The sequence below is a fragment of the Zonotrichia albicollis genome, chromosome 9 (assembly GCF_047830755.1).
Source record: "Zonotrichia albicollis isolate bZonAlb1 chromosome 9, bZonAlb1.hap1, whole genome shotgun sequence".
Classification (NCBI taxonomy): domain Eukaryota; kingdom Metazoa; phylum Chordata; class Aves; order Passeriformes; family Passerellidae; genus Zonotrichia; species Zonotrichia albicollis.
Genome location: NC_133827.1, coordinates 24,806,847 through 24,820,006, shown reverse-complemented (window position 1 = coordinate 24,820,006; position 13,160 = coordinate 24,806,847). Strand labels below are relative to the sequence as shown.

Here is a 13,160-nt window from a genome sequence, read left to right as displayed (position 1 = left end):
TTCTGCTGTGGAGTGAAATTCCACTTGCACAAAAGAGACAGCATTAAGGGATCGAAGGGCAGCACCAATCCTCAAATTCTTCACGATAGACAATTTGTTAAAGGGTATTAATGTAATAATTATTTCAGCCAGCTTGCCATGTCTCAATAGCCTGTATAAAATACAAGCACCTTTAAAATAGCGGGGAAGAACGTGTTAGGTGCTCTATAATACATTACAAGTACAATCTTTGCAAAGTCCAGGACCCTGAGCTGATGGTTGTGTTAGGAGCAAACAGACATTTTAAACAGGAATGTCAGAGCTCTGTGGTGGGCCTTTCTGTCTTAAAGTGCTCAAGCTGATGCTGTGCTCTATCACAGGCTTATCTAACTTTGGAGGTTTAATTGCCTTTCTACAGAGCTGTTAAGATTTAGGAGATGAGAGATAATCCCAGGCTGGCTGGACAGTGCTTTTGAGATACAGATCTCTGTTCTCATCAGTGCTTTTACACCACTGGGGAGAGAGGCTTGTAAGCAGGTCTCCTGACAAGAGGATTAGGGCTTGTTAATGTGGCGATTCAGGCCAATTAATCAGCTTTCACTGGAGTATATCATAAAACTTCAGTAGGGATTTTTTTTCCTTCCTGTAAAATGCAGTTGCTAAAGAACAAAAATCGCGATTTTTTGTTTTGTTTTTTAATAAAAAACCTCCACCTTATTATCTTAGGTTTGCCTGAAAATCTGTCAGTTTCGTCATTCTCGTCGTGCTGCTTCTGTTCAAGGGAATCCATCAACTTGTTTTTCTAATTGAGTAATTATTTGAAACTGATTAGTTGACTCATCCCTTAAATCTCACAGCTTGTCGAAAGGTGATTAAACTTCCAAAGTTAGATGAAGTCTGTGATAGAGCAGAGTGACAGCCTGAGCACTCTGAGGAGCAGAACATCGAACCCTTGGCTCAGGGCAGCGTTTCAGAGATGCCCTCGGCTCTTGGGTCAGTGCTGGTGCTCTCTGCTCCCAAAAAGGACACGGCTGCTCCTGAGCAGAGGCGCTCTGTTCTACCAGGGCATCTGTTCAGTGTTCAAATACTTTTTAAAAGTAAACATGCAAAACAGTGCCCTGCCAAGTCCCCAGTTCAGCAGCACATTCTGCTTCCTTAAAGCACTGAAATGTGGAGCTGTGTGTGCTTTCAGTGCTCTGCTGCCTGCAAGGAGGGGACAGGCCCCTGTGCCACTGCGCGGGTACAGCAGTGTCCCCAGTGCTTCCTGCTGGTGGCCGTCGGCCGCTTCGCTTGCGCTGCCAGTGCTGGCAAATATCTTCCTGTAGAGAGCAGAGCAGGTTGGGATTTTCACTTCTCCTGCAAAGTGCTGACTTCTCACTGAGAAAGGCTGGGTTTTTTTGTGGTTATTTTCAGTCACAAATTTTTTCACCTAGTCCTTGAATTTTTAGCTTTCTATTTTTATGTCAGACAAAAGCCCAATAAAGCAAGTGTTCTGTCCAGGGGTTGATTTTCCTTGGTGAGCTTTTCCAGCTGTTCTCCCGTCTGGTGCAGGGCTGGGAGCTTTGTGTGCTGGTGGGGTTGACAGAGCTGACGTGAGATCAGGGTGCTGTCAAAGACCAGGAGTGAGCATGATGTGAGAAATGTCAAGCTTATCCCCATCTACTCCCCCAGCTACCACAGCTGTAGCAGAAAAAAGGGTTGCATAGATAAGCTATTATTATTAATACATAGAAACGTGAGATTTTCAAATTCCTAGGTTTTTTAGAAGAGGTTTTTTTAGCAGTTATGATCTATCAGCTACGTAGCAAAGTTCAGAATAATTCTTAATTTTTAAGAATCAAAGCTAATTTTTCATTTTTAACTTTTCTGTGTACATCCCTATTAAACTTAATATATGAATTGCATATGTATTTAATTTTTTGGTTTATGATTTTGACTATCTAGTGTCTTTAGAAAAAGGGGACCAATGAAAGATTTAAGTGATCTGACTGATAGACAAATTTAAGCTTTTCAATTGATTGCATTATCAGCGTAATTATATTTCTTTTGCATGAGGTGCAAGTTGATTTGTAATATTTCTGTAGAAGACAAGCAGTATGTTTCTCTGTGTGAAACACAGGAGAAGTGATGCTGCTTAGGAGTGGCACTCCAAACCCACAAGCCCTGTCCCTGCAGAGAGAATTGTGCAGTGCCCAAGTGCATGGCAAAAACATCTGGCAATTGGCTCTGAAAGCTGTGCAAAGAAAATGATACCCAGGTGAACAGGCCCTCCTTGGCTGGGATTAATAGGCCATTCTGGTTCTTGTGTCATACACCTGGGAGTTTTGTTAGTGCCTGCAGCTCTCTCTCTTGAACAGATTACTGCGTCAGATGTCCAGTCCTGTTGTGCTTGTGCCCTTTCCTCAGCTGGAGACTTCATTTTTTGTGGTTTGTTTCCCTGGATTTCATGTATATTAAAAAAAAATTGAAGCTCTGGGATTCAGGTCAGAAGATTTTGGCTTGTTCAGGAATTTTATCAGGAGGGCAGTGAAGAAGCCTACATGGGTGGTGGGTTTTAGAGGACAAGCTGCTGCAAGCACAGGCACAGCAGCTGCAGAAGGCCGAGGTGGATGGGCAGGGAGCCCTTGGCACAGCTCAGACACACAGGAGAAGCACCCAGGAGGATTCTGGAGTCCAGCCATTGCCTGAGGATGCAGAGGAGGTGTTGGGAAAGCCAAAGCCAGGCTGGAGTTTGTCTGGTCTGTGGGATATGAAGGACGCCCAGAACACCTGCTCCTGCAGGCACAATAAGGAAGGCTGAGGAAAGCACGGTCCCAGGGCTCAGTGGGGAGGAGGCCTAGTGACCAAGGACATGGCAGAGGTACTGAATGCCTTTCTGCCTTGGCTTTCACTGGCAGTGTTGGCCCTGCAGGTCCACCAGAGGCTGTCAAAGTGAAGTGTTAAAGAAGAGGACTGAGCACAGAGGAATTTAAGTGAGGTGGGCCTGATGGGATGTGCCTGATGGTGCAGCAGGGTTTGGCTCAGGGCAGTGCACTCCCATTCCCTGCTGTCTTTGAGAGGCTGTGGCAATGGAATGGGCACCTTGCAGTGAGTGCCTCATCTCTTTCCCTCCTGAGGATTCAGTGGGAGACCTTGGGTGGTGATGGTGGCTTGTTTCCACACCAAAGATCACTCCAGCTCCTCACTTCTTAAACTGAAGTAGGCAACTGACTTTCTAACCTCCCAAGAGCCAAATAAAAATCTGGCCACCTGTCTCTCCATGGGTGCACTATCAGGCAAGGCACTCTTAGATTTACCAAAGGTGTTTGAGTTCTGTTGTGACTGGCATCATGGGATCAGTCCCCAGCCTTAAATCAGCAAACCACAGCACTAGCACTAGCTACAGACCTGTAGCTAAGGAAAAAATAACCAAAGAGATTTAATTATTTTTTTTTAATGATTGTTCAGATTAGGTGTGTGAAAAGCTCCTCCACTTGGTTTATGCTGCAGCTTTGCAAAGGAGGTGTGAGTACTTAACCTGCTAGGGTATCTGCATGTACAGGTCCAGTGGCTTGGACACTCAGAGTTTGGATTTCAAATCATACTACATTAATGTTCCAAGGTCCCTTTATTTCTGTTTTGAACTTCCTGAGTTTTTACCCAATCATGGAGTAAAAGTGCTCTGCAGTCAAACAGTCTAGACTCTTCCCCAGTGGGATTTTTGTGTTTCCTTGTGCCACTCATGCATCGAAAATACATGCTTAGTGTGTAGAAATCTGGTTTTCTCATCAGAGATACCAGCTAAAGATGGGGCGCTCCTTTTTATGTGTAGCAATAGTACAGTCATTATTAACAGGAGGCAAAGATCTTACAGTGTGAGCATCAAAGGAATCTGACGTTATTTGGAAAGAGCATTTGGTATATCACATCACATTCTACAACTTGACTTTTAAGAAATGCTCAAGAGAAAGTTTTTTTTTTTTTCCCTCCTGCTTGGCTTCTAAGGATCTTTATTTATCACCCTCAGGGGCATTACAGTGAGTAATTAGATTGGACCAGAGAATGACTTAATTTTACAAGAAACTCATTAATTCATCCTATTTTAAATCTTCTCATTTCACCCCAAACCCAATTATGCTTGTAGTGGCAATGATCTGGAAAGGCATTGTCTCGTAGGTATCAGGGGCCCACTGGGACCGCTGGGGTATTCATGTTGGGGAGACAAGGGTGACTCCCTTTCTTTGACTTTTAGGTCAAAAGACCTGGTTGCTGGGACAGCTTGACAATTAGAAAACCCTGATGAGCATTTGGAAGAAAAACAGCTGTACAATAACAGAGGGGTTCATGGTGCGGGGCAGAAAGCTCATCAAAAGAGACTATCCAAACAATTGAGTTCTATAATTAACACACCAAAATCTGTTCAGAAATGGTAATAACAGTAAAAGTAAGCTTAGAAGATGCTGCCTTCTTATGTGGCAGATGTAGTTTTGTTACGATGAGAGAGAGAAAATCCATCCTCTTAAAGTCTAAGAACAACATTCAAGGGGAAAAGTAAAAGTAACTTTTTGTTCCTGAGGGTGCAGTTAAAACGTGAGCTCAAAATATTTCCAGGCAGAAGAGCTGTAGGAAAAGTAACCAGTGATGAAACACATCAAATGTGCTATCAAAGTATTTTTTCAAGTCTTTAAACACAAATTTCTTTTCTCACTGAAATGTATAAACGTGACATTGAAATATCTCTTATTAAATGATATACCTCGTCCTTCATTTCACCAAGAGTACTATTTTGGAGCCTTTCTTTAAAGTTGGCTACAATCATTGACTTAAAAGTAGTTTTCTCTTCTCTGTTGTGTGCAGAGAGAGATTTGATTCAAAACTGCTTCTCAAGGAACTTTCAAGTTTTCTTGGTATGTAGCTAACATATTTTTCTGCTTCAAGAAAGGGAACTGGAATGCATAGCTTCTGACAACTGAGCTGATTGCACAGGTTTTAGCAGCATTGCTTACTTGCCTGTGATAATAAATGTTCTTGGGGGTACAGAGGGCTCCTTTTGGGCAGGAGGGTGCAGCAGGAGCACGGTTTGGTTGTGTTCCTGTCCTTGTGTGGAGGGCTCAGCCTTTGGCACAGGGATCTCACGGCCACGGCTCTGCAGCCAGCGCTGCTGGCCTGTGCAGGACTGCATCCCTCAGGATGAGCACTTCACAACACCTCTGTCACATTTGCTTCTAATATCAGTTTATTGACTTAACTAGATTTACTTGAATAAAACCACGTTTCTGTGCTTGTTTTTCTCTCTAGTCACTTTATTAGGTCCTAATCAGAAATCAGTATTTTCTTGGTTGCAGTCCTCTTCAGCAGAGGCGGAGGCTTCAAGCAGGATTTCTGATTTCTGCTCCCTTGGTCCCTGGTGTCCAGGGCTGTGCCAGAGCTCCTGCCCAGCAGCTTTCAGCTCGGGGCTGGCCCCCTTGGGCATTCCCATCCCACCACTGCTCAGATCCCAGCCAGGCTCAGAGGCGTCTCCCATCCCTGCCTCCAGCACTGCCAGAGCGTCTGCCTGGGGCTCCATGAGATGCTTTTAGGATGTGCACTGCATTTTCAATAGTTTAGGAATTTGTCAGCAAAGAGGTTGGGATTATTTTTTTATCCAACCCTTTACGAACATTACACCATTTAAATTTTTTTTAAAGGGCTGTTAGGTGTGCCAAGCCTTTTCCTAACTCGGGAGGAATTACTGCCATTTCCACAAGGATAAAGGAACAATTTAAGAGCAAGTACTGGGGAATATTTTTTTAAACAACTCTAGATTTGAAAGAATAATTTTCTTCAATATTTCCCCTGCCCCCAATAAAAAACCCCAACAATATAGCTTATTTAAAAATAGTTAAAACCAATTTAATGCAAGTATTTTGTTGTAGCAGTGTTTAAAAAGAATGTGATTAGAGCCCCATCCACTATGAGATGAGTTTTTAAATTCTGAAATTGCTGCCTGAAATTTTCTAGTCAAAAATTGAGCGTTTGGAGAAACCAAGCAAGCAGACTTTGCAGCCCACACACGTATTCTTTCTCTTTTTCTGAGGAATCTTTAAGTCTGAAAATCAGGTTTTGATGTGAAAACAGAGTTGGAAAAACAGCTTGAGAAAATTTACAGCTAGATTTGACTGAAGTTCCATAATTCTTCAGAGTAATTTTTGAAGTCTTGACATGCATCACTTGGATACATTTGGAAAAAAGAAGGAAAAAGGCATTTAATAATGACCAGCATTGTTTGCCAGATCTTGTCTTGCTTTAAGAGAAATAGAAATCAAATAGATTATTGAGTTAGTATTATAACTCAAAGACATCAGCATGATTATTTCAAGCTGATGTCCATTTAAATTAATGTGATTTGTTCTGAGGAAAAACTGTGAAGTGAAAATATTTTTGTTTGAGAATTTCCCTTGAATGTGGTGCAGCTGATTGTAACCGTGTTACACTTGGGGGCGACCTGAATGTGAGAAAAAATTTTTTTCTCTTTCAAAATACAAAAAGAAACCTCACAGAAAGAACTAATTAAGGCAAAGCTAAGAAATTGAACTCAAAGTTTGCACTGCACATGTGAACTAATCTTTTCACAAAGGCATCTTTCGAAAACTGTGTAAGAACCCCATTCATGCTGGGTCTCACCCAGCAAATCCTTCCTAGAAAAGCAGCTGCGTGAAGATTTGTCATGAGCAAGCAATAAAGACTTCCAGGGAATGAGTTCTGTACAGGCTTCTTGTTTGCCTACTAAATCATTACCCTTCAAAAAAAAGTCCATCTGTAGTTGTAATAGGTGTGTCAGCAGCACTTCATGCTAAGAACAGCTTTTACAGGATTAGGTTGGAGTTTTTAAGTGGCGCTACCATGGAGCTCTTGGGGGCAAAGAACTCCTGGTTTAATGCAGCACATGCTCTAATGCCCTTTTATGTCTGATGTGAAATGTGGTGAATCTCTGAGCACACTAAAATGAAGAAAACTGTCTTCAGGAGTAGTTGATTTTTTGAAGCAAAATGGCTGTGTGTGCTTTAGGAGCAGCCAGTGTGTTTGGAGAGCTTTCTTCAGGTCTTGAAATATTAATGATCTTGGCTTAATATAGTAGAAAACAAAATACAGTGCATGAAACGAGGGGGAAAAAATCCTTGAGTTACAGAGTGTTGACCTTGCAGTACCCAGTGAATACATCTATTCCCTTTTGGACCATGGAGTAGGAAAAGATAGGGAGGAATGGTCACAAAAATCTTTACCTGTGATATTTTTTTGTCTTTCTAGAAGTGTGTTATAGCCCAAACAGGATTTTCAGACTTGAGCTAAATTGTTGAATTGTTGAAGTATTTTAATACCGCAAATATGCTAAAGATAGCTCACTGTTTAATTATTTCTGTGGTTTGTGATGTTCATATTAAGAGTAATATGAGTTTACATGTTTAGTGTTGAAACTGTGAATGATAGAAAGAATTTTGTGGATAAAGGCTGTCAGCTTGGTTTCCTCTTGTATTCTGTTTTTCAATGCCTTGTCTTTATATGTGGCAGCAAGATCCTTCCTGTGGGTGTCTCTCCTGGTCATACACAGACTTAGGAATATTTCTCATCTGAGCTGTGACAGTGAAAACCAGGAGTAATATCTAAGACCAGAATCTGCCACTTGAGTGCTGCTCTTGTTAAGCCCAGAACACATAGTGATAAAACAACTTGCTCACCAGATAGTGCAAATCATATGTTAAAAAAAAGAAGGGTTATTTTGTTTGTTTGTTTGTTTTGCTGGGCAATTCCCATCCCAGGCAGAATAAACTGTTTTCCAGGAGTTGCCTTTGCATTCTGATGGTGCCTGGCAGACGTGGTGGGTTTGAATTTGTGTTCAGGGACCAAAACCGTTCCTGACATGGGGCAGGCTGGGTTTAACCCCTGCAGTTCTCCCTGCCAGAGCTGTAGCTGCTGCTTTTAATGGAAACCCCAAGGCTGTTTGAAGCATGGCCAAAACACACCTTGCAAGTCGAACCTTATCTAATGCCACAATGCATGTGAGCTCTGTAAATCCCAGTCACTTGGGCAATGTGTTTTCCCAGGCTCCTCTGGTCCTGTGGCAGCCCCAGCGAGTGTCACCAGGCTGATCCCCCAGCGCTCTCACACACGGCATGTGGCACATCGTAAAGTCAGGACTTGTTAAGGACATTTCATAAATGGCTTTGGCTAATAAGAATGAAGTAACTTGCTCTTTTATAAACGTGTTACTAATATCCCTCTATATTTCCCACTGGAGAGCTTCATAAGAGAAGCAGGGAAAGAGTGAGGGGGTCTAAGGGAAGGTTGAAACGGCAAGAGTGAGCCCTGGCTGTGAGGGGGCTTATGCCCTCCCAACAGGAGCCTGTGTGTAGCAGGGGAACCCTAAAGGTAGTGTAGGTGATAAATGACAAGATGTGAGAGTGAGTCACACAATAAATACTGGGAACAGCCTTTCTTTTTTACTGGTTTGGGTGCCTGGGAATTTTCTGTCTTCTCTGCAGTGCTAAAAGCCAGTGGTGGTGATGGTGGGCTTTTTTCTCTAGCCAAGGGAGACATTTCTAGGATGACATACCTGTTAACCACCATGAAAATGTGTTATTAATGATGCTAATGAGTTTTTTCCAAGTGATGTAAAAGTAGCTTTTATGAAGTGAAATCACCAAAAGCTTGCCAGCTGCACTTGGGCCCGGGTGGCAGTGGCGCAGCTACTGCTGTGCCCCAGCTTCGAGCAGGAGAGAGCATTGCTGCTCTCCTCCCCTGGGGAGAAAGAGTCAAATGAATTCTGCCTTGCCAGGAGGGAGATGTGCCATTTCCGGGCATGTTGGGTTCCTGTCCCACTCCCTCTTAAAAATTGGCAGTGTCTGACTGTCAGCTGCCATTCCTTAAGTGGTCATAGAATAAACCAATTGCACCCCTTTTGTCACGCTCTGTGTGTGTGGGGTGCAGGTGGACATGGGTTAAGCCACATGCAACTCCACAGTAAGCACAAAGAGGCAGCTGATTTTCTGGCAGTGTCAACAGAAGAGTACAATTTTATTTTTTTTTTGCCATCTCTAAGCCAGCTTTTAAAATGGCTCCTTGTTGGAATTAGAAATCAGTATCCCCTGACGTAGGACTACTCATTAAGAGTGTGATGATTGTTAATTCTTCACCTGGGGCTAAGAGGACATCATTAGATCTCTTTGAAACGTCTCCTGCCTTGATTTTGAATGAGTAAGCTAGCAATTTATGATCACAGCCCGGGCCAGTAACACTCTCCCTTCCTGTTCCTCCATCCAGCTTGCAAAATCGGATACTACAAGGCTCTCTCGACAGACGCTGCCTGTGCCAAGTGCCCTCCCCACAGCTACTCCATCTGGGAAGGCTCCACGTCCTGCACCTGCGATCGCGGCTTCTTCCGAGCCGAAAGCGACGCTGCCTCCATGCCCTGCACCCGTGAGTTGGTCTTTGAGCAATCTCTGCCCCTTTTATCACCTCTTCTCTGTGCCTCTAAAACGTGCTCTGCTCCTGACAGCAGCATTCAGTGGCTCTCGTGGCCCTTTGCTGATGCACTTCGCATTTTGGTCACACTTCTGAGTGACAGTGTTAGTTCTCAGCCTCTATTCCTAATGGTGGCATGGCTGTGCTGACCCTTGTATAAATAAATCAGAAGACACAGTTACAAAAGAGGGACTTGCACACCTTAGTAACACAGGTAGAAATAAAATACAGGCCTCAGTTCCAGTCTGAGCACCTGGCCAGTAGAGCGTATCACCTTTCATATCTTTAAATATGAATATTTTTAGAAATTGTGAAAGCTTTCCTTGTAATTGTATGACCTCAGGTAAACAGGTAATATTTATAATCTCATTATATTTCTAATTTGCTTGAAATATAGCTGGTGACCCTTAGGAACCCAAGTGTTCATCTGAAAGGGTGGCAATAATAAATCTTAAACTTTAATTGAACTCCCAATGCATGGTTTATTTTTTCCTGTGTAGGTAAATAAATCATGTGCAGCAAATGGAATTTGCTCTAGTTCCACCAAAATACCTTCATCAGGGAAAAGGAGAGAAGCATTGAGCACAGTCAGGGTTGCTAGATAAACTCCTTGTCCTATGTGTTGGTTAATGGCTCATGCTGTTGAAGACCTGGGATTCCAGGCATGTTCTGGTGTTAAATTGTGATCCTCTTGTTCCTTGGTTTTCACTTTCTTCGGAGCAGAGCAGTTTGAAACAATAAGTGAAAGGGCTGTATGTTACCAGGGGGGATATCCATGTGTGGCATTCTCTGAAAACTATTGGAAGTGTTTCCAGATTTTTGGAGTTCAGCTGTATATTTATGTAGAGAGAGAGTGTGTGTGTGTCTGAGTGAGGAAAGGCCGAGATATTTCTTTTGTAACATTTTAATATATTGAGAATTAATTTTGTGAGAGATGACTCACATTTATTTAAACCTTAATTTCTCCCTTACAAGGCAGAAACAGAGCATGTCCATAACTAAGTTAGCACTCATCCCTTCCCCACACTCCCTTGATTCCAGCTGTTCTCCAGTGATTTCCTTCTTTTCAGCAATGGGTTCTGCTGGGTGGTGGTTGAGGAGGCCAGGCCATAGCCAAGAGCAGCTGCTTTTGCTTAGTAGGAAGCAGAGTGGTGCATGTATCCCTTGCCAAGTATTGACTGGGAATGGAGTCTAACTGTATTGTGAAACCTTGTCTAAATGGGCAACAACATGCTTTCTATAATATAATTTACACTACTAGATCTAAAACGTGACCAGTTTGATAGAGAAAATGTCTTTCTGCAACAACAAAACTATTGTGTCAAATGTACACCCTGAATAACATGATACCAACAAAAGGTTTTCAAAGCCCTGGTCCCTGTGAAGGATATCTTGACCAAATTGAAATCAAATTAGTAATCAACTGGTTGAATTTAAATAGGCATGTGAAGCTAGGGAAGTATGAGGAGAGAGCAAAACATTTCCAGATGGGGAAATTGTAAGCAAATGATCTGTATGTTTGCTGGTGTTATTGCAAATGTACCCCTGCAAGCTCAGCCCTTTTTTGTCAAGTCTTGGGCCTGCTGCAGCCACTCCTCGCCATTCCTGTCTTGGCAGGTCAGACAAAGCTGAAGTTCCTGATCTTGGTGTTTTACCCCAAAAATACAGAGAGGAAAGGAGAAAAGGCAAAGGCTGTGGTGGTGCTGGCCTCAGTCTTCATCTCTGCAGCAGCCTGGGAGGGCTCTCCAGGCGGAGGCAAGCCAACACCACAATCCTATGGACAGCTGCTCTTGGAAAACAGGCCTTTCTCTGGAGGTCCTGGTTCATAGCTTGGCACTCTCCTGTAGCTGAGGAGCTTGTTTTTCTGTGATCCAAGGTGAAGGATGCCCCAGGAGCTGTTTCTGAGCTGGCCCGGGGGCAGCTGTGCCCCCCAGCCCTGCTGTGCCCCTCTCTGAGCCCTGCCTTAGCTGTGCTGGGAGGGACCTGCTGTGCAGGGCTCTGGGCGCTCTTCCCTTGCCATGCTGCCCCTCTGAGTGGCTTCTGCCCATGTATCCCAGGCATGGGACAGCATTGGGAGCTGCCAAAGGAAGACCCTTCAGAAGAGGGTCCCCGTTTGTCTGACTTTCCTTACAAGACATGTAGACAGAAGGGAGCATAAACATCAAAGGCGCTTTCAGGTGGATTCAGACTGTAATCAGTTCTTACCAGTTGGTTAAACCAGGTGACAAACCCAATTCCCTTGTGCTGACAGCCATAATAATCAGGCACCTTCTTTGTTCATTATGCTCTCTTTAACTCTGGTATTCTCATTCAGGCCTGCATTTAGTAATCGCTCAGTGTGACGGCACACTAATGAAGAAATAAAACAGTATCTGAGATCCATTCTTCTAGCAAAAAGATAGACTCTGCTCCACTGGCTTGTAAAATCAGGTTTCTGTTCACTTGGAGAACTATTAGACCAGGTGAATAAAAGTAACATTGGATAATTTGGAAAGAACACCTGGAATGGACTGTGGATTGATCCCTTCTTTATTATTCCTAAACACTTTTTAAGATGAAGAACTTCAGCCTTCTTAAGATGTGTTTTTGTAAAGCTTTGACCCTTGCCTATTGATTTCCTTTAGTAGTAAACTGGCTGGCCTTGTCATTTATCTTGCCTTCTAGGTTGGGGGAGGAAGGCTGTTAGGACTTTCCATTAGCCTGATTGTGCTAGTGGATGAAAGGGAATTAGAGAATTTCCCTTCCTTTTCCTTTCTTGCAATTCCCATGATAAGTAACAAAAGCAGTAGCTACTTCCTGGTGTGCTGGCCAGGAGAGGTGCTCCAGAGTTTTACCCTTCCATAACGCTTCTCTCTGACATTGCTGTCCCTTTCTGAGCTGTGAAAACTGTGTCTCACCTCAGGTAAGACAGGCATCAAGCTCCTAAACAAGTTACTCAAACTCTGGTTTTAGTAATCTGCTCTATTTCAGCTCTGCCAGAGTGAGTAACAATGTGTGGTGTAAAGTTTGTGCAGGTAAGAGCAGAATGTAGCAGTGAGGGTGTAGGGAGGGCAGAGTGGGCTGTGTCAAAGGCAGGCAGAGACCCTGACATACACGTGTTTACTGGTGCATCTTTCCCTTCAAACTTGCCCCCTGGGGATAATCAACAAAAATAATCACCACTGAGGGGCAGAGCCAGCCTGGATCTGCTGCTTTGGCCAAACTTGGCAATTCAGACTCTGAGCTCTGAAGCACTATTGGCTTGTCAGCTGTGTGCTTTGGCCATGGAGATGGGATGATGGACTTGTAGTACACCTGAGCTCAAACCATTGGAAGCACCTTTCCCTTTTGGAAGCAAAAGTAATGTCCAGGCAACTCTACAGGCCTTCATTATATTCCAGTACTTGCAGAGAGGAAGGGTCTTTCATAAGGTTAGCAATGTAATGGAGAATAAATTGCCTCACTCACATATGAATCCATGAGGCAGGAAAACAAATCAGTCTCAGTCATGGCCCTTGTCCCTGAATTCCCTGCTCTGTAAGGAGATACCCTGTGAATTGCAGCCTGGTGCGGGCAGGTGCCGTTCCCACCCAAATTAATGGGCGTTGCTCCTGCGTCCCCACCATTAATGAGTTGGGTTCTCTAACTCTTAACAAACAATGCTCACATTATGAGCCAGAATGGGATGGTTTTGTATTGTTTGTGTTGTCTGTTCAATTCAAATT

The 13,160-nt window shown here is 43.5% G+C and overlaps 1 protein-coding gene across 1 annotated transcript in view; it reads left to right on the top strand.

Moving 5' to 3' along the window:
- EPHA4 (EPH receptor A4) overlaps positions 1-13,160 on the top strand; it is a 104,692-nt gene that overhangs the window by 31,682 nt on the left and 59,850 nt on the right. The window contains exon 4 of the mRNA XM_074547038.1: positions 9,256-9,411. Within this exon, the coding sequence (XP_074403139.1) occupies positions 9,256-9,411 (156 nt within the window). The remainder of the gene's footprint in view (positions 1-9,255; positions 9,412-13,160) is intronic.